This window comes from Ahaetulla prasina, chromosome 2 (genome assembly GCF_028640845.1).
Source record: "Ahaetulla prasina isolate Xishuangbanna chromosome 2, ASM2864084v1, whole genome shotgun sequence".
NCBI classification, from domain to species: domain Eukaryota; kingdom Metazoa; phylum Chordata; class Lepidosauria; order Squamata; family Colubridae; genus Ahaetulla; species Ahaetulla prasina.
In genome coordinates this window covers 84770030-84791039 of record NC_080540.1, presented here as the reverse complement: position 1 = coordinate 84791039, position 21010 = coordinate 84770030, and the positions used below count along the sequence as shown (strand labels likewise).

The 21010-nt window shown below is 38.6% G+C and overlaps 1 protein-coding gene across 2 annotated transcripts in view; it reads left to right on the top strand.

Moving 5' to 3' along the window:
- Positions 1-21010, top strand: part of CYFIP2 (cytoplasmic FMR1 interacting protein 2) — a 65195-nt gene that overhangs the window by 31733 nt on the left and 12452 nt on the right. The window contains exons 10-22 of one of the 2 annotated variants that reach the window (XM_058172626.1): positions 2218-2306; positions 8022-8139; positions 9842-9961; positions 11232-11357; positions 11846-12012; positions 12899-13046; positions 14565-14718; positions 15156-15312; positions 16020-16116; positions 16242-16318; positions 17121-17229; positions 19489-19608; positions 20644-20843. In XM_058172626.1, the coding sequence (XP_058028609.1) occupies positions 2218-2306; positions 8022-8139; positions 9842-9961; positions 11232-11357; positions 11846-12012; positions 12899-13046; positions 14565-14718; positions 15156-15312; positions 16020-16116; positions 16242-16318; positions 17121-17229; positions 19489-19608; positions 20644-20843 (1682 nt within the window). Of the gene's footprint in view, positions 1-2214; positions 2307-8021; positions 8140-9841; positions 9962-11231; positions 11358-11845; positions 12013-12898; positions 13047-14564; positions 14719-15155; positions 15313-16019; positions 16117-16241; positions 16319-17120; positions 17230-19488; positions 19609-20643; positions 20844-21010 lie in introns of both variants that reach the window. The other variant, XM_058172625.1, reaches the window with a different exon arrangement.

The window sequence follows — 21010 nt, the reverse complement described above, 5'->3', positions numbered from 1 at the left end:
CATCACTTATGTGATCACGGAGACTATGAGGTCTAGTTATATGTCCCCCTCAGCTCTGTTGTAACTTTGAATGGTTGCTGAACAAGGGGCTATTAAATGAAAACTACCTGCAAGTTAAAAATTTTACTTTACCAAAAAAAAAAAAAATCACAGTGAAAGCAATCTTAGCTCTGCCTCTTTAGAGAACCTATTGTGTTAGTAACTGGCTGCTAATTGGTTGATTCAACTTTGATGATGTAGTTTATAGTTTGATGATGTAGTTCTATTTGGGTACAGTGAATAATTCAAACAAATCACTGTAATCAAAAACATTCTTTGGAGAAGGATGGAAATGAGAAGTGGAGATTCTCAGTCATCCAAATCATGGTTGTCCCAAACATGCTTTTTCCAAAAGGTAACTGGACTTCCTTTTTTTCCCCTTCAAGACGTTTCATTTCTCATCCAAGAAGCTTCTGCAGTTCTGAAATGAAGAAGAACTGAAGAAGCTTCTGGGATGAGAAACGAAATGCCTTCAAGGGAAAACAAAGTCCAGTTGCCTTTTGGGAAAAGCACCTTTGGGAGAAGTCACTTTGTTGAACAAAATCTGACCATGTTTAATCCAGGAGCACTCCTGGAAGACTATAGTTTCCTTTTAGGAAAAAAAAAATCTGTTGTTGTTGTTATTCTATTGTTTTTGTCAATAAAAATGGGCATATAATTTCAAATTATTTTTAAGATAATTTTTACTGTTATCTTTACTGTTAGGTTTTTCAACAGTTTTTATATTATATTTAAGGCTACCCATATTTGAGTTGCAAAATCTAGATGTTCATTAGATGGCAGCAGAGATTCAGATTTTTGCAACCTACAAATGGTAATCAAAATTCAGGTAATTGCTTCAAGCGAATCATATAATCATGTACTGAAAATTTACCAACTCTAAATTTCCTTTCTCGTTAGCCAAAGCTATTTTCCTTTTTAGTTCTCTGAGACTCAATAATGATCTGAGGCAATTGAGAAGACTTGGCTTCATATTTAATAAACGAAATAATGTGATTCAAGATTTGTCATGAGAGCAGAAATTCCATCTTCCTGTCTGTATACTAAGCTTCTATATGTGTTGCGATTGATGGCTGGGTATGGTAGCAGGAAGCAAAATAGGAAGCAAAAGGTGAAGATATATTTCCTGGGTTAAGGGCAATCATATTAGGATGACCAGGTGCAAGAGAACTTAATGCTCATGCACTTCTATTAATTCTGCTGACATTCTTCTTTTAGGCAATTATTAAAGCAATAGAAGTCCTATCCTCTTGTGTATTTGGCCAGACAATTTAGAGCCACTGTTTTGTTTTCATATGATAGCACTACAGGTAATTTTCAACTTACAACAGTTCATTTAGTGACCGTTCAAAGTCACAACAACACTGAAAAAAGTGATATATGACCATTTTTGACACAACCATTGCAGCATTCCCACAGTCATGTGATCAAAATTCAGCTGTTTGACAACTGACTCATATTTATGACAATTGTCCCAGGGTCATGTGATCACCCTTTGCAACCTTCTGACAAGCAAGGTCAGTGAGAAAGCCGGATTCACTTAACAATCATCTTACTAGCTTAACAACTGCAGTGATTCACTTAACAGCTGTGTCAAGAAAGGTCATAAAATGGAGCAAAAATTCACTTAACAAATGTCTCGCTTAGCAACAGAAATGCTGTGCTCAGTTGTGGTTGTAAGTTGAGGACTACCTATATTCCTCACCCTAGAACCCATGGGGACATGGTTGCTTCTTTCTAATAGATCCCATTGATAAGATTAACCTTCTCAAGACCATCAATTAGTATTTCTTTTTCAATATATCCCCCCAACACTTAATGATCCAGGAGTGTTCCAATGTACTATATTGTAAAAAAGGTGTGGTTTTCGAATAGACCTGGCATTCAGAAATCTTGCAGAGGTAGTTTTCAACAGGATTGATTTCCATGCAAAATGATAATAAACTGCTAGCTAAAAATTGTGCTGACCTGATTTGAATCATCCTAATTACTCATATTTCTCGGCTTCACCATGGAAATTCACAAACTATTTTGCTCCTCCCAATATTGTCAGGAACACTCTTTCAGTCTTTTAGCCCCCTCTGGTGGTTAAATGCCCCTTTACTCCATGTGTCACACTCATACCAAAGGAAGCCTTTTTACCTTCTTTAAACCATTTCTTGTTTTTTCTTCCAGCAGCTGCAGGTGGTTCCTTTATTCGGCGATATGCAGATAGAGCTGGCCAGATACATTAAGACCAGTGCTCACTATGAGGAGAACAAATCCAAGTGAGTGCCTGCCATAATGTCTCTTGGCTTTGGTGTGTCTTAGTCTACTCTTCCACTCGTGTGTAAGCTCACTGCGTGACTGCCTGTGAGCCTGTGTCCGAGTGATTAAATGACTGAATGTAAAAATGAGTGCTTTGCTAAGGATGTAGGTCACAATATGATTTCTTCCTTTCTCTTTACTGTATCTTGAAAGACACTGATTGTACCAATTTCTACAGTTAAATATACCTTACCTCCCTGAAATTCTTCATTGGCTCCCCAGCCAGACCTCCCAGTAAGTCCTAAAAATGGAAATGAGGGTCCTTGGTGCTCTCTGAGCTTCCTTGTTTTCTTGCAGACGTTTCATTCATGTAACTAGGTAACATCATCAGCCAACAGCCAAAGAAGCCAACAGCAAACAGATCAACCAAAGAATCTCTAAGACCACCCACAGCAACACTGACAGGCAAGCCATCATGTAAACTGACAGCAAACTGCACTCCTTACTAGCCTGATGTTGTTGTGTAGTTTGGGTAATGAAATGTCTACAAGAAAAACAAGCAAGCTCAGAGAGCACCAAGGACGTCTCATGTCAACCCTGCTTCAAATACTCTCCTTTATTAGTGAAATGGAAAGATAACTCATGCAGAGAGTGCAGTTTTTAAAATGTTGGTTCCTCAAGTACTGCCACCTTTGGAATTAAATATTCTTCAACCTTAATCTCCCTTCCCTGGTGTTTTCCAGTTCTTTGACATCCCAACAGGCTGTGATCTTGAGCTGATTGAGTGTCTAAAAGCCCCTAATTTTTTTTTTTGATCTACTAAAGGAGCAATTCAAGATTAACTCTCTGAAGAAGCAATTAAATCAGATTATTATTTTACCCTTGAAGTGACACTCCAGATCTTTTGGGACCTTTCTCTGCTTGGCTGCACAGAGTTATTAACTTCTGATGACAAATCCAGGGATGCAACTATTGAAGATTTATACCAAGTATAAGACTTATATTTCTGTCTTATACCAACACTTTTCAAGCTCAGTGAACTCTGGCTACCATTCAAAATTCTTGCATTCCTAGAGTTTTTCCCTAAATCAGGCAGATTTTGCTCCTAACCTTAAACTTTCTTACTTCTTCCTTGCTATTTCCAACTTAATTTCAATTTCAAATTTCATCCAGTCCTTTGGCTAGTAAGGGAATACCCATGTTTCTCCAAAAATAAGACCCTGTTTTATAATTTTTTTTTGCCACCAAAAAGGCACCAGGTCTTATCTTTTTTGGGGGTGGAGTTGTCCACTGACTCACCTCACTTGCTCACATCACCCCTCGCCTCCTTTTCACTGTCAGAGGCCTTCAGGAATTTTTTCTGCGGCCGGCAAGGCTTACCTGAAGGCCTCAGCAGCCGATAACAGAGTTCTGGATTGATCCGGAGCTCTGTTATCAGTTGCAGAGGCCTTCAAGAAAGCCTTGCCAGCTGCAGAAGAAATGGACCAGCAAGGCAGGTGTCAGGGTGTGAGGGATCTGGTTGCAACTGTCCGAAGGTAAGTAGTAGGGCAGCTCCACCCACCATTCCCACCCTAGTTTAATTTTTACCCATGCACCCTGGAGTGGGCGGGGTCTTAATTAGGTCTTATTTTGGGGATAGGGCTTATATTGGGCACACGTGTAAAAATCAAGCTAGGACTTACTTTCGGGGTAGGTCATATTTTCAGGGAAACACAATATTAGAGATCTGTTTAATCCAAGCAAGGATGTAGATTATCTTCCTCAAACCTCCTCAGACTTTCTGAATGCTTACCCATAGGGGCTGGCTAAATGTCTCTAACTAGCAAATTGTTCATAAATTATAGCCATAAAGATGTGTCTTTCAGAATACAGGGAAATGATTGCTAAAACTGAGTGCAGATCAATACATTTGCACTGAGAGTTAATATGTATATGGTGGCCAATATACATATAAAGAAATTATATGTATATTATATACGTATAATATACTTATACCTGTGTGTATAAGAAAGTATTGACTGAGAGGTATTTGTGAAGATGGAAAGGAATGATTGGACTTGTGCAAGTATGTCTATGTGAAGAACACTTACACGGCAGAAAAATGGATATAAGTGTTAATGTATACATTGGGAATATATTTGCATATATTAAATTCAGTGTCTGTACCTGTATGTTGACTGTTATTCGTTTGCGTGCTTTGCAGCTGTGAATGTAGGTATGAATGCTCATCCTGTGAACGTGAATGTGACCGAGTGTGCCTGCTCTGGGTAATTTTTATCCACATTTTTCAATTGGATAGAAAATCCTCCAGAGCATGAACACAGCACTCTATCTGTCCAGAAGGATTCTCAGATTGGGTTTTAGGCAGGACAACAAAAGAAATGTAGCATAAACTCTAGTTACTCCCAACTGGAATTGTTTTCAATGGAATTGTTCATAGGGATGAATCTTGGGGAGCCTTTTAGCCTTGGGGAGCCTTTTGGTAGCTTAGAGAGGATGAGTTTGTTTGTTTGTTTGTTTGTTTGTTTATTACTTTTGATGCTGCCCATCTCCCCTATAAAGACACTGGTAAATGAAATCACAATTAAGGGTTGAATTATGATCACCTATCTTGGTATGGAGTTCTAGAAGGCAATGCTGTCCTGCTGTATTTCAGGCAGCCTCCCCTGTAGCTATTTCTAGGCATAAAGGGTAAGTGTTGCCAGATGTAAATCCAAAGTGGCTCAATCATACAAAGATCACAAAATTTGATGTGATGCATGCCTCTCAGTTGGCAGTTTCAGTTGCCATTTCACAACACAACTTGGTGTACTTTATTTTGGGGGTAGGGCTTATATTGGGCACACGTGTAAAAATCAGGCTAGGACTTACTTTCGGGGTAGGTCATATTTTCAGGGAAACACAATATTAGAGATCTGTTTAATCCAAGCAAGGATGTAGATTATCTTCCTCAAACCTCCTCAGACTTTCTGCATGCTTACCCGTAGGGGCTGGCTAAATGTCTCTAACTAGCAAATTGTTCATAAATTATAGCCATAAAGATGTGTCTTTCAGAATACAGGGAAATGATTGCTAAAACTGAGTGCAGATCAATACATTTGCACTGAGAGTTAATATGTATATGGTGGCCAATATACATATAAAGAAATTATATGTATATTATATACGTATAATATACTTATACCTGTGTGTATAAGAAAGTATTGACTGAGAGGTATTTGTGAAGATGGAAAGGAATGATTGGACTTGTGCAAGTATGTCCATGTGAAGAACACTTACATGGCAGAAAAATGGATATAAGTGTTAATGTATACATTGGGAATATATTTGCATATATTAAATTCAGTGTCTGTACCTGTATGTTGACTGTTATTCGTTTGCGTGCTTGGCAGCTGTGAATGTAGGTATGAATGCTCATCCTGTGAACGTGAATGTGACCGAGTGTGCCTGCTCTGGGTAATTTTTATCCACATTTTTCAATTGGATAGAAAATCCTCCAGAGCATGAACACAGCACTCTATCTGTCCAGAAGGATTCTCAGATTGGGTTTTAGGCAGGACAACAAAAGAAATGTAGCATAAACTCTAGCTACTCCCAACTGGAATTGTTTTCAATGGAATTGTTCATAGGAATGAATCTTGGGGAGCCTTTTCAGTGATAGCTTAGAGAGGATGAGTTTGTTTGTTTGTTTGTTTGTTTATTACTTTTGATGCTGCCCATCTCCCCTATAAAGACACTGGTAAATGAAATCACAATTAAGGGTTGAATTATGACCACCTATCTTGGTATGGAGTCCTAGAAGGCAATGCTGTCCTGCTGTATTTCAGGCAGCCTCCCCTGTAGCTATTTCTAGGCATAAAGGGTAAGTGTTGCCAGATGTAAATCCAAAGTGGCTCAATCATACAAAGATCACAAAATTTGATGTGATGCATGCCTCTCAGTTGGCAGTTTCAGTTGCCATTTCACAACACAACTTGGTGTACTTTATTTTGGGATAACTACCAAGATTCGAACCAAAAAAACAGTTTCAGTTTCTCAAATTTAGACCAGAAGGCCGGCAGTCACATAATTATTGCTTAATAAGAGACAATCACTAATTAATCACTGCAAAAAAAAAATCAGGTTATAATTGGATTTCATTACTGGAATTCATGGTGTTCATTGGGTGTATATTTATTTCGTTTTATGGTATCTGACTAATGGCTTCTATACCAGCATAAATGTGTATGTTGTTTCTCACTCATCATTCTAACCTTCTATTGCCAAAATAAGTTGGATTTTAAACTCAGCCCGGTCCATGGAAGTATTTAACAATGTGTATTTTAAATCCCATTTCTAATTTATCCTACCCCATTCCCAATAATCAAACTGCGAACTATTTTTTCCATTCATCTTTACTTACTAACAATTATTTTCTTATTCAGTTTCTAAGCAGAGCAGTATCGCCTTCTGAGCACCTTGGCACTAACTTGGCTGCACAACAGTTGTGGGGTTTTTATGTTCCTGCACATTCATGTCCTTCTTTTCCTTTTTGTCTCCCTAATTCATTTCCATCCTTGTGGTGAGATGTAAATTAACTGGTTTTTTTTTTCTTGTATGGCCTTTTAATTTTCTGTAATGGAATAGATTATATATGGCAGGTTGGGCTAGTGCAGCCAAATATCTGATCACCACTGATAACCTGTTGATGATTTCTTTGGGGAACAGTACACTGGAAGGGTAAGAGCAAAGCATTGGATTTCTGAACATCTGGAAATATAATAGAACCTAATCATCACTGTCAACATAATTAAGATAATTGCATCTACTTCAATATTACCTATCTAGTCCCAGAAATGAGATTTTAAAATATCCCACTCTTTCAAAATAAGCAGCAAATTTTGAATAGCAAAGATAGCCTTTATAAATACTCTTTACTGACATTTAAATAGAAGTCAGGTTCATTTGCTACATTTAAGAATAATTCATAGTCATGTAAAAAAAGAAGGAATGAATGGCTAAATTCAAACTTCATGGAAAATCATGTTAAAGATGGGTCATTATTGATGTCATCTTAAATGGAGAAATTGTGAATCTATAACCAAGATTTAGAAATTCTAATCTGAAAACTTTATAAAGCATTTGCTACTTACTATGATTCTGTGTGATATCTGAATAGATGAATCATAGCTATAGATCATGCTCTGGCAGCCAGGAAAAGGAAACTATTCTAAACTATGGTTTGCCATTATTATTAGGGTTGCCAGGTGTAACATTTTTGTCCCTTATCTATTTCCTAATTCAATTTTTAACTTTTTTTGCTGATAATGTTCTAAATTGGCAGAACATTTAACCTATCTAGGTTAAATAGACCCCCATTTTTAATTCTAGACATCTTTTCCGTATATACTTTTGTTTACAGTATATATAGTTTCTTAAAGACCAGTCCTCAAATTCTGTTGTGCACTTATTGAGTAAATAATTCCATTTGTCGTCTATGGATTTGCTACCATACTTTTAGCACAAACATAAAATAAATAAAATAAACATATCAAGTGTAGGATAAATTAGGAAATTAAAAAACATATCGACTCCAACAACTATAGTTTTCAGTTGTCAGTTACTGAGTGATGCACCTTATCAAAAGACATTGGACCAAGTGAGATATTAGTGGACCAGTGGACCACAGTTATCTTGAGTAATAACCGTAGAGTCAGAAACGAGTGTTAACTTAAAGACATTGGTTTTCTGCCCAGATGGACATGCACACAGAGCAGCATCAGTCCACAGTATAACATCTGTGAACAGATGGTACAGATCCGAGACGATCATATCCGGTTTATCTCTGAACTTGCTCGCTACAGCAACAGTGAGGTAAGCTTCCATGGAGGCATGTGCTGCACAATCCATGTGTGAAAGAATAAATGTTGAGTGTGTTCTATGGGCAATTCATTATTACTTTGATTCTGTGGTTTGATTATGGTGTTGGTATGCAAATAGGTTGCCTCTTGGAGATTTAGATGGCAAATGTCCAATTCTGTCTATTCCAACCAGCAGCAGCTCTCCAGATATTCAGAGTAGAAAGATTTTTCTCATTCAAAAGTATATAACTCTCTGTTCTTCTGTATTATACATATAGTCTACAGTCCAATTCTTATTTATTGTTTTGCAAAGTAAAACAGTATATAATGCAATATCCCATGTGCAGTCCTGGGACATCCTGTAGCCTGCAAATTTTTTCAAAGGTTGCCTTTAAATTATACATTTTTAAATTTAGACAGTAGGGAAAAATATTAAAAAATAATCTTTGTAATTCTGTTTCATTGTTTTTTTTTCAATTAAACTTAAGTATTGGTTAAACCAAGGTGGCTCAGTGGCTAAGACACTGAACTTGTCGATCGAAAGGTCGGCAGTTCAATGGTTCGAATCCCTAGTGCCGGGTAACAGAGTGAGCTCCCATTACTTGTCACAGCTTCTGTCAACCTAGCAGTTCAAAAGCACGTAAAAATGCAAGTAGAAAAATAGGGACCACCTTTGGTGGGAAGGTAACAGCGCTCCGTGCACCTTTGGCATTTAGTCATGCTAGCCACATGACCATGGAGACATCTTCGGACAGCGCTGGCTCTTCAGCTTTGAAACGGAGATGAGCACTGCCCCCTAGAGTCGGTAATGACTAACACATATGCGCGAAGGGAACCTTTTACTGGTTAAACCAAATAAATTTTAGTTTTTGTCCAGATTCTATCTACTTATTTTAATTGTGGATGCATTGTACAATTGAAGAATAAATATGAACCTCCTTCTGAAAACAATTAAACATCCCTAAGTGCTCCTAGGCCTCCCAAATTCCAAATTGCTTTTAGTGCTGTCAGATTACATACTGTTCAGAATTGTTTAAACCTACCACCTATGAAGCTTGGATATCTATGGCCTTTCCCATTTCAAGGTTTAAAAACGATTCACAATTAGCCAGTGGGCAGATGATTGCCTGCACAATAGAGGGCACTATGCTACACAATATATTTGCATGTATCAGCCCAAAGAAGAGGTTATCCTTGAATTCCTCTTTTATAGGAGCTAGATATTTACTCTTAGTCAAAATGTTTCCGAAAGAATTCAGTGAAAGTTGCAATAATTAAGAAATTAGTACATCTGCATTTTTCTCTGAAGATCTTCCTAGTTTTATTTGAACATATAGGAAACTGGATGAGTTTTTATAATTGAGTGTTATCTTTGAATTATATTGTTTGAGATACGTAGGTGAAGGACTAGAATATGAAACTGACTGGAGGAATCATGTCATTTTGATGTTAGTCATCTGTGTATTTTATCTCGGAACTTTCCAGCAATTCTGGATTTGTAATCCATCCAGAGTCATTGATTGAGATGGACGGTTATAGAAATTGAGTAAATAAATCAATAAATTAATTTTTCAGATCCTCCCCTCATTCCCTGTCCATCAATTAACTCTTGTTGATGAATGTTTGCAATGTTTTGCTCAGTTAATGAAAATAGCAACATGAAGCAATTAAAGGAAAAGATTACTGAGTGAGACAGAGATCTACTCCTTTTTCAGGTTGTAACGGGCTCCGGATTGGATAGTCAGAAGTCAGATGAGGAATATAGGGAGCTTTTTGACCTGGCTTTACGGGGACTTCAACTTTTGTCCAAGTGGAGTGCGCATGTGATGGAAGTGGTAAGTATTTTTTTTTCTGATACATTTATATGTTGATTTTTAAAGTAAAGTGGTTTTGGGGTGAGGTACCAACTATATACGCTGACGACACGCAGCTGTACTTTTCCACCCCAGGCCACCCCAACGAAGCTATCGAAGTGCTGTCCCGGTGCCTGGAAGCCGTACGGGTCTGGATGGGGAGAAACAGGCTCAGGCTCAATCCCTCCAAGACGGAGTGGCTGTGGATGCCAGCACCCCGGTACAGGCAGCTGCAGTTGCAGCTGACTGTTGGGGGCAAAACATTGGCCCCAGCGGAAAGGGTGCGCAACTTGGGCGTTCTCCTGGCTGAACGGCTATTGTTTGAAGATCATTTGACGGCCGTCTCTAGGAGAGCTTTTCATCAGGTTCGCCTGATTTGCCAGTTGCGCCCCTTCCTTGACCGGGATGCCCTATGCACGGTCACTCACGCTCTTGTTACCTCCCGCCACATAACACCACTCCTGCGCAGACTGCACTGGCTACCTGTGGTCTTCTGGGTGCACTTCAAGGTGTTGGTCACTACCTTTAAAGCGCTCCATGGCTTAGGGCCAGGGTACTTACGGGACCGCCTTCTGCTACCGAATACCTCCCACCGTCCCGTACGCTCACACAGAGAGGGGCTTCTCAGGGTGCCGTCCGCCAAGCAATGTCGGCTGGCGGCCCCCAGGGGAAGGTCCTTCTCTGTGGGGGCTCCTACCCTCTGGAACGAACTTCCCCCTGGATTACGCCAACTGCCTGACCTTCGGTCCTTCCGCCGTGAGCTCAAGACCTATTTATTCATCTGTGCGGGATTGGCTTCATGATTTTTAAATTTTATAATTTTATATTTTTAGAGAGTTTAATTTTAATAGGATATTGTTTTATATCTCAGCCCATATATAATAAGTTTTTTAATTGTTGTTTTAATTGTATATTGTTCTATTTTTATTATGGCTGTGAACCACCCTGAGTCCTTCGGGAGAAGGGCGGTATAAAAATCTAATAAATAAAAATAAATAAAATAAATAAAGCTGCCTTCAGCATAAATCAGAGTCTTGAACATGTTTTAATTTACTTTCCCTCTAAAGCTTGCAAAAATTGAACTTATTTAAAGAAGTGCATGCCTGTGTACTGTTTACAAAACCTGACTTTAAAAAATAGAATCTACATATACTGGAGAAATTACATTATAGGCTGAATTTAGTATTTTCCAAGAAATCAATATTTTGGATTTTTCCATCTGGATTTTCTGTGTTTTTTTTCCGCCGCGAAGTATTCTTGGAAACTAGTCCATCCCACTGATAAGTTCTGTAACAAAGATTGTCCAGGCACTGCTGAAGAGTATGAGAGAGCTACAAGATACAATTATACCAGTGAGGAAAAGTTTGCTTTTGTGGAGGTAGGTGGCTATATCCCTCATTTTTGCCCAGGGTACATAGTTTCCTTGAATGGATGACTGAAGCAATCTTGTGTTGAAATGGAATATTGGAGGTGGTGGGTTGCTCCCAGTTCACCCCGGTTTGGGAGAACCTGTAGTGGTAGTGGTGGGAGGCTCCTCCCATCCACCCAGACATCATCAAAAACGCTATGCGCAGAAGCGCTGCACGCTTGTAAAGCGAGCGAACACATCCATGTGCTACCGATAGCAAACCAGTAGCGCCGGGATTTGAAACCTACTACTGATCCAGACATTGCTGTCTTTAATTTACAACTGTCCTGTTTTCTCCACTTGTTCTTGTATTCTTGTATGCAGAGAAAAACCACTCAAATCCAGGGCTTCCAGGATAGCACTGGAAGAGTGCCTTTGGGATGCTCTCCTAAGATTGCATGTGAATGGGCCTGGTAGAGTTAAAAGAGTATTTTTTTGACTATTTTTATTCTACGCAGGTTATTGCTATGATCAAGGGCCTGCAAGTGCTCATGGGTCGCATGGAGAGTGTCTTCAACCAGGCTATCAGGAACACAATCTATGCTGCTCTACAGGACTTTGCTCAGGTGACCCTGAGAGAGCCCCTGAGGCAAGCGGTTAGGAAGAAGAAAAATGTCCTCATCAGGTAACTAAATCACTTGCTAGAAGTTTTGTAAATATATGGACTCTATTTCATATATTTTTTTCTGCCTGCCTATACCTATTAAATTAGCATGCATGTTTTTAAGTGCAGGACTGATTCCATGCATGGCTCACAGAAAATGCCAGGATAAATCTATAATATTGCCAATTAAAAAGTAGAACGCTTGGAAAATACTTAGGCTGCAAGTGTAGAAAACTGGAAAAAGAATAAACAGTGCCAGGTTGGATGGAACAATAGTGGTCAAGCAAGGCATTTTCAAATATTCACTGTCCCCAAGAATTTGTATTTAGAAAATCAGCATTCCAGACAGTATCCACATATGCTGAATGTTTGGCCAGTAATTGCTGCCATAGAGAAGATCTTGATAGGACATGGATTATAGTCATGTCTCTTATAACCATGAAGCTTTGGGGTTGTGATTTTTACTTTTCTCTAGTTTCTATTGGCTGTCATTTAATAGACTATCAGAACATTTTGTTTCTCCTATTCTCCCCGCCACCACCGCTTCCACCAACAAACACAATCTCTTTGTCTGTGTGGGTGTGTGTATATAATGTGTATGTATGTGTGGGTGTAACTGAAGACAGTCTTCATTCATCTGCTGCTCATAGCCTGAATGGATTAGCAACTGAAATTAGCCTTTTAATGTGATATGGGATACGTAGCTCTTTTTACATACCAAAGTAGTAGAGTTTTTTGGATTAATTAGTGCTGATGCTACTATCATTAAATATCAGATTTGTATGATATCCCTAAAGCATCATGCAGTACTTACGTAATTATATTTCTACTTCATATTTAAATTGATTATTTAGACTTCACTGTAAACACAGCAGTTCAATGATAGATCCACTCTTCATCTTCCCAGTGTTCTTCAGGCAATTAGAAAGACAATCTGTGATTGGGAGGGAGGACGTGAGCCTCCAAATGATCCCTGTCTGAGAGGGGAGAAAGATCCCAAAGGTGGTTTTGATATCAAAGTCCCACGACGAGCTGTTGGACCTTCAAGCACACAGGTATCTGTTCCTTTATTAAGAAGATGCAGGTTAATTTATCAACCAGATCTTTAGAATAGGTTTTTTTATTATACACTTCAGTTTCATACTGATAAAGTAAATAAAGACTCGGCCTTTCATCCTTCTGAAGTCAGTAAAATGAGTACCCTGATTGTTGAAATCAATATACTGACTCTGTAAGCTGTTGTGAAGCGGTATATAAGTCTAAGTGCTATTGCTATTGCTATGGTGGTCACCTGCTGCAAAAAATAACGTAAAATGAGTTGATCACATGATCTACCAGCTTTACAACTGTCAAATCTTACAATCATACTGGGCAGTCTCCATTACAGTCAAAATTTAAATATTACCTGTTGTCAGTGTTCCAACCTAATTAAATCATGAGCCTTGAGCCAAGCTTCAAAAGAAATCCAGTTATTTATTAGGAGCTTCATGTCGGCACGGACCAAGTGAAGCCAACTCTGACCTCACTTGATTCACGCCCCGACTCTGACCCTGTTTCCCCCTCCCCCAATGTGTGTCATCAATCATATTCTCCAACTAAGCAATTTCTTGGGTTGTAGAAGTCCCTCCAGCCACTGTGGGTCTCTGTGGAGATGGCCTTGACATGGAGATGGCTGGAATGTGCTTTTCTTTTGACTGAAGTGCAATTTCCTCGCTGCAGCTGCAAGGTTCAGTTCCCCATCCCCCTGCCTATGGCAACTCAAGAGCAGGTCAGGAATGCTTTGCGAGTTGACACCTGTATTCTATTATTTATAGAATACACCTGTATTCTATTATTTATCCAGGGACTTCCTTCCTTCTTTGAAAGAAATCGTTATAACTATAATAGTAGTAGCAAACCTTCTCTGCTTCAAAATGAATCTGTTTTTCCGCTGAGATCAAGGAGGAAAGTTCAGTTGAGATTCTGATCTCCAAGTGAGTTCTATCTTTCAAGTTCCTTTGAGCAGGCCTACTCAATAGGACACCTTCATCTGTGGAACAGCTGATATGGACTAATACCAGCTCTCTTCTCAGTTTCCACTGAATATTAATATGTTCTCAACTTACAACCACAATTGGGACTGGAATTTCAGTCATAAATCATGACAGTTGTCAGTCAAGGCGCCGATGTGACCAGACCTGATTTTACAATCATGTTATGGGGTCTCTAATCAAATCACATGGTTGTAAGGGCTAACCCCTTCTCTTGAACGTACATTTTTGGCCAGAAACCAATGTAAAACATCAAAAACCACCAAAAAAGTAGCAAATCATGATGACATGATTGCAGAATGCTGCAACCAGTCATAAATATAAGCTGGTTGCCAAGCACTCGAAATGAGTCATGTGACCAACAGGGGAGCAGTGTGTCATTTTATGACAGCACCTTCCCAAGGCCCTTATAACCATTGTAACCCAAAATAGTTGCTAAGCAACTGGTATTAAGTTGATGATTACCTGCACTATTATTTATACATGATTATTATTATTTATCAAAGGATTCCTGTAATAACAATCATCAACATGTCTTTTCAGCTTTATATGGTGAGAACCATGTTGGAATCCCTCATTGCAGACAAGAGTGGTTCAAAGAAGACACTTAGAAGCAGTTTGGATGGACCAATAGTTCTGGCCATTGAAGAATTTCATAAACAGTCCTTCTTCTTTACACATCTTCTCAATATAAGTGGCAAGTAGCAACATCAACTCTGAAATAAATAACCTAGACAGAATTAACTTCTCAAGAATTAGCTTGTCAAGAGTAACCAGGTCTGGAACAATGAATTTTCAGTGCATTGTAATTTATATTAAAGAACTATTAGAACTGGGTGTGAACTTGAAAGAAATTGTTAGCCCAATTATTTAGTTTTAAAAAAAAATAAATTGTGATCTTATTCTTGTAAGAAAGCAGTCTAATTTTATATATTTATGTAATCAATTTTATCAGTTCAAATATGCTGTTACATTATCTCCATATAATATTTTATAACATGCACTTGCTGTATTCACATACTCTGCAATATCTTTCTATGTTATATGTATTAAACCTGTCTTGCATTTTATTTTGGGGGAATATTATACGTTTTCACTTACACTTTAAATTGGGGAAATATTTTATGTTTTCAGAAGCCCTCCAACAGTGCTGTGATTTGTCCCAACTTTGGTTCCGGGAATTTTTTCTGGAGTTGACCATGGGTCGCCGAATTCAGTTCCCCATTGAGATGTCAATGCCCTGGATTCTAACTGATCACATCCTGGATACCAAAGAACCCTCCATGATGGAGTAAGAACTCCAGGATGATATGAAATGTATCTGTGGTAATACTTGAAGGAATTTGATTTAATTCAAATTCAGCTTTGTGTCTCGTGACAGGGAGCAGAATTCAGTCTCCCTTTTTCTGTTGCATCTGCCAATCTCTTTGGAAGGATAATTTACTTTTATTTATTGCATGTAGTCTAGTGGTATCCTCACAAAGAGGAGCGAAGGGCTGAAGTGTTCTTAAACAATAGTTTGTTTCAGGCAATAAAGAAATTATGAAGTGATTTGTATAAAGCGATTTTTTTCCCTTCAGATTTTTAAGGATATAAGGAAAAATTGATGATAGGAAATAATTTATGAGCAGGCTAGTAGATGGGCAGTTGGTTGATATATGCCAATAGAAATGTTGCAAATGAATGAATTCATGAAAGTTCATGATCGTTTGTGATTGGCTGGATTCCATTGTAGTAGGCTTATGAAGAAGCCTACTATGTATATATAAATTTTATGTATGAAGAAATTTTGTTATAGAGCCAAAGAGATTGTAAGCAAATATTGATTCTTAATGCACAAAATTAAGGAAGCTTGCTTTAATATTGTATCAAATTTTATGCAGGCTTTCCTGAAATCAGTAGTTTTAAATTAAATCGCATTTTAAAATTTCTACCATAGTTGAGACAAATGTTTGCACAAACATGTCTGTGCTGGCTGACCTATTTCATTAATTGCAGATATGTGCTCTACCCACTGGATCTCTACAACGATAGCGCCTATTATGCTTTGACCAAGTTTAAAAAGCAGTTTCTCTATGATGAAATTGAAGCAGAAGTGAGTTCTCTCTGCGTTATTTTTGTTAATTATTAATACTAAACTTTTGATTTATTTTACATATATCATTTCAACTTTGATAAAGCCTGTTATTATAAAACCCATTTTTGTTCTTTTTCTACCAGGTGAACTTGTGTTTTGATCAGTTTGTGTATAAACTGGCAGATCAAATCTTTGCTTACTATAAAGCAATGGCTGGCAGGTATGAAACCTCTATTGGTTTGGGGAGTGTTGCACCAGCTATTAATGTTCTTCTGTATGGATAAATTAGTTCCCGAGCTGCAAAATATATGATTTGTGTGATGACATTACAAGAAATAGATATTACTGGACATTGATGAAAGAAGATTGTTCATACTCAAACATGATAGCAGTAATTTATAGCAAACCTTCGCATAGTATTGCTTCTGGCGGAATGATCAATGTTTCTTCAGCAATTAAAAATCAACTGGTTGAATAATATTACCTAAAATCTATTTTACATCAGAGAATCCAATTTCCTTTATTATCAAAATGGTAGCTGCTTCTAGAATATTTCATCTTTCCACTAATTTGGCAGTTCACATAGTCTTGATAAATTATTGGTTTGGATTTCTGCTAACGAGACAATGCCTTCCCAAGGTAGCTTGAACAAATTATTTTAGATATTGGAAATATTTTTTCCACAACCAAAAATTTAAGTTTGCAGATTTCTATGATGACGACGACAATAGTAATTGTATTCCTGACTAACCATCTTTTCATACTAACACTGAACAATATGAAGAAAAAAATACATAGGGTCTTGTAACTCTTCAGAAAAGCATTTAAAATTTGTGGAGAGAAAGCAAGTCAGTTTCTACTTTGAGTTTTCTTCTGTCCTTTTTTCTTCTTCATTATCCCTTAATGCAAGCCCTAGATGTTATTACATAACTCTTCTTGTCACTGATGTCTTGAGAATAGATGACTTGTGGTAGTGAAGAGACAATCAAGTAAAGATTCTTATGAGTATTTTTTATTCACAGTGTTTTACTGGATAAGCGCTTCCGGGCTGAATGTAAAAATTATGGAGTGATTATCCCTTACCCACCATCCAATCGCTATGAAACATTGCTCAAACAAAGACATGTCCAGGTACAATTTCCTTTTTGGTGTTTTTTATGGACTGCTCTTTAGGACAAATTCACACATTAATTTCCTATGCCAAAGTCTGGTAGTACTTTGGCATAGGAAATAGGAAAGCTAGTATTCTAAGCCATACATTTCCATGGCGTAGAATACTTGTTTGCAAGTATTTATGTTTTCCAGGTAACCATACTAGCATAAGTATCTTAGCATAAGTACCTTAGCTTGTGTAAGGGCTTCAGCTGTGAATCTGAGGTTGTAGAGAGTGTGGTGGCACGTCAATTACCTCAATACCTGGATGAAACTGTCTATCTAGACCCGTTCCAGTCCGGCTTTCGACCCGGATACAGTATGGAGATGGCTTTGGTCGTGTTGGTTGATGATCTCTGGAGGGCCAGGGACAGGGGTTATTCCTCTGCCCTGGTCCTATTACACTTCTCAGCGGCTTTCGATACCATTGACCATGGTATCCTGCTGCACCGGCTGGGGAGTTTGGGAGTGGGAGGCACCATTTATCGGTGGTTCTCCTCCTATCTCTCTGACCGGTCGCAGACGGTGTTGGCAGGGGGGCAGAGATCGACCCCGAGGTGCCTCACGTGTGGGGTGCCACAGGGGTCGATTCTCTTGCCTCTCCTGTTCAACATCTATATAAAGCCGCTGGGTGAGATCATCAGTGGTTTTGGGGTGAGGTACCAACTGTACGCTGATGATACGCAGCTGTACTTTTCCACCCCAGGCCACCCCAACGAAACTATCGAAGTACTGTCCCGGTGTCTAGAAGCCTTATGGGTCTGGATGGGGAGAAACAGGCTCAAGCTTAATCCCTCCAAGACGGAGTGGCTGTGGATACCGGCACCCCGGTACAGTCAGCTGCAGCCGCGGCTGACTGTTGGGGGCGAGTCATTGGCCCCGATGGAAAGGGTGAGCAACTTGGGCGTTCTCCTGGATGGGCGGTTGTCTTTTGAAGATCACTTGACGACCGTCTCCAGGAGAGCTTTTTATCAGGTCCGCCTGATTCGCCAGTTGCGCCCCTTCCTTGACCGGGATGCCCTATGCACGATCATTCATGCTCTTGTTACCTCTCGCTTGGATTACTGCAATGCTCTCTACATGGGCTCCCCTTGAAGAGCACCCGGAGGCTCCAGTTAGTCCAGAATGCAGCTGTGCGGGTGATGGAGGGACGGTTCGTTGCTCCCATGTAACACCCATCCTGCGCAGACTGCACTGGCTACCTGTTGTTTTCCGGGTGCGCTTCAAGGTATTATTTACCACCTTTAAAGCGCTCCATGGCTTAGGACCGGGATACCTACGGGACCGTTAACTGCCATTTTGTACCTCCCATCGACCGGTGCGTTCTCACAGAGAGGGACTCCTTAGTGTGCCGTCAGCCAAGCAATGTCGACTGGCGGCCCCCAGGGGAAGGGAAGGGCCTTCTCTGTGGGGGCTCCTACCCTGTGGAACGAACTTCCCCCTGGACTTCGACAACTACCAGACCTTCGGACCTTTCGCCGCGAACTTAAGACTTATTTATTCCGTCATGCAGGACTGGCTTGAATTTTAATTTTTTAGTTGATTTTATGGGTTTTAATTTTTATTAATTTTATAGGGTTTGATTGTATTTTAAAATTGGGCCAAATTTAATAAGTTTTTTTAATGTCTGTTTTAGTATTGCATGTGTTTTCATTGTATTTTATCTTGGCTGTAAACCGCCCTGAGTCCTTCGGGAGAAGGGCGGTATACAAATTAAATTATTATTATTATTATTATTATTATTATTATTATTATTATTATTATTATTATTATTATTATTATCATCATCATCATTATTATTATTATCATCATTATTATTATTAATCTCTCTATGGCAGAAGGCATATTTTTGGAAAATATAAAAAGTACTCTCAGCATAAGGAAGGAAATAGATAATGGATAAATCTGTGGGCAGTTTCTCTTATAAAAAATAATGTAGCCCAGGTGAGAAGAAATCTGGGAAAAAAGCTTTCAAAGAGAGATTGCTGTAATTAACTCACTATAAATGAAGGTGGGGAATTCCTCCAATTTTTCAAGATTTGGTTGCCCCAGGTGAACATTAAAGATGCCTTATTGGAAGCTGATAGCTTTTGTCCCCTTAGTCTTGCTCAGCATCCTGAGGTTTGACATCTTGTGCCAGTCCAAAACCTTAAGCGCTCTACTGTTCTGGTTCTGTACTTGATTTTGGTCCTTTTTTTAATCACCAATTTCTTGGTTTTACACTTGTGTCTTTTGCAGCTGCTAGGCAGGTCAATTGACTTGAACAGACTTATTACCCAGCGTATCTCAGCTGCGATGTACAAATCACTAGATCAGGCTATAAGCCGCTTTGAAAGTGAAGATCTGACATCCATTGTGGTAAGTATTTCTCCAAAACAAGGAACTATATACATACATACATACATACATATATATATACACACACACATCCATCCATCCATCCATCCATACATACATACAAGACTACACAGTACTGCATGTCTAGTACAATTGTATCAATTCATTCTGTTTATTTCTATCAATCTTTATTAAAGTGTGTTATTTCCAGTGTGATAATAAAATAAAAAATACATCTGCTTTTATAGTAAGTTCTGTTTTGCTCACAGGTATGTTGGTTGAGGTGATGTCAATCCTGTACATAACTTTTGACAACTGTCCGCATTTAATTATTTTATTTATAGGCAAGGAAGAATTATCAATATTTCTTTGTAATTATCAAGATTTTTCATACTTCCTAAATATGTGTAAGATTCAAGTTCCCCAGGAATTGGCAGGATGTTCCTAACAACTTGGGTTGGGAAGATGCAAAAATGGGACTTGATTCTGATTCACAAATGCATTTCATACAAGTAGCCCTCCACTTACAACAATTCATTTAGTGACTGTTTGAAGTTACAATAGCTCTGAAAAAAGTGACTTATGACCATTTTTCACACTTAATAACTGTTGAAGCAGCCCCATAGTCATGTGATTTGCACGCTTGACAACTGACTCATGTTTATGACGGTTGCAATGTCCTGTGGTCATGTGATCACCTTTTGTGACTTTGCTTGTGACTTTGTGACAAGCAAAGCCAGTGAAGTCACTTAACAACCGTGTTACTAACTTAACAACTGCAGTGATTCACTTAACAACTGTGGCAAGAAAGGTCATAAAATGGGACAAAATTAATTTAACAACTGTTTCATTTAGCAACAGAAATTTTGGGCTCAATTATGATCGTAAATTAGAGACTACCTGTAGATGGAATGCATTTGTTAATATTTGATTTCATCTAATAACATGGGACAAATAAACATTGATGTATGAGAAATTTCAGTTTTTATCCTGAGAAAGCAGATTTTTTTTCTTTTTTTTCTTTTCTTTTTTCTTTTCTTTTCTTTTCTGATGCAGGAACTTGAATGGCTTTTGGAGATCAATCGTTTGACACATAGACTCTTGTGCAACCACATGACTTTAGACAGTTTTGATGCCATGTTCCGCGAGGCCAATCATAATGTTTCAGCTCCTTATGGGCGCATCACGTTGCATGTCTTCTGGGAGCTAAACTTTGACTTTCTACCTAATTACTGCTACAATGGGTCTACTAACAGGTACAAATAAAATGTCAAAATAATATGTGTTGGTCCCCTCTCTGAAGACTAGAAATAAATCACTAAGCTGCTAGGATAAATAACAACAATAGTTTTGCAGCTCTGCATTCAGTGGGGCCGGAATAGCTCAGGCTGTTAAGAAGCCTGTTATTAGAACACAGTAGCCT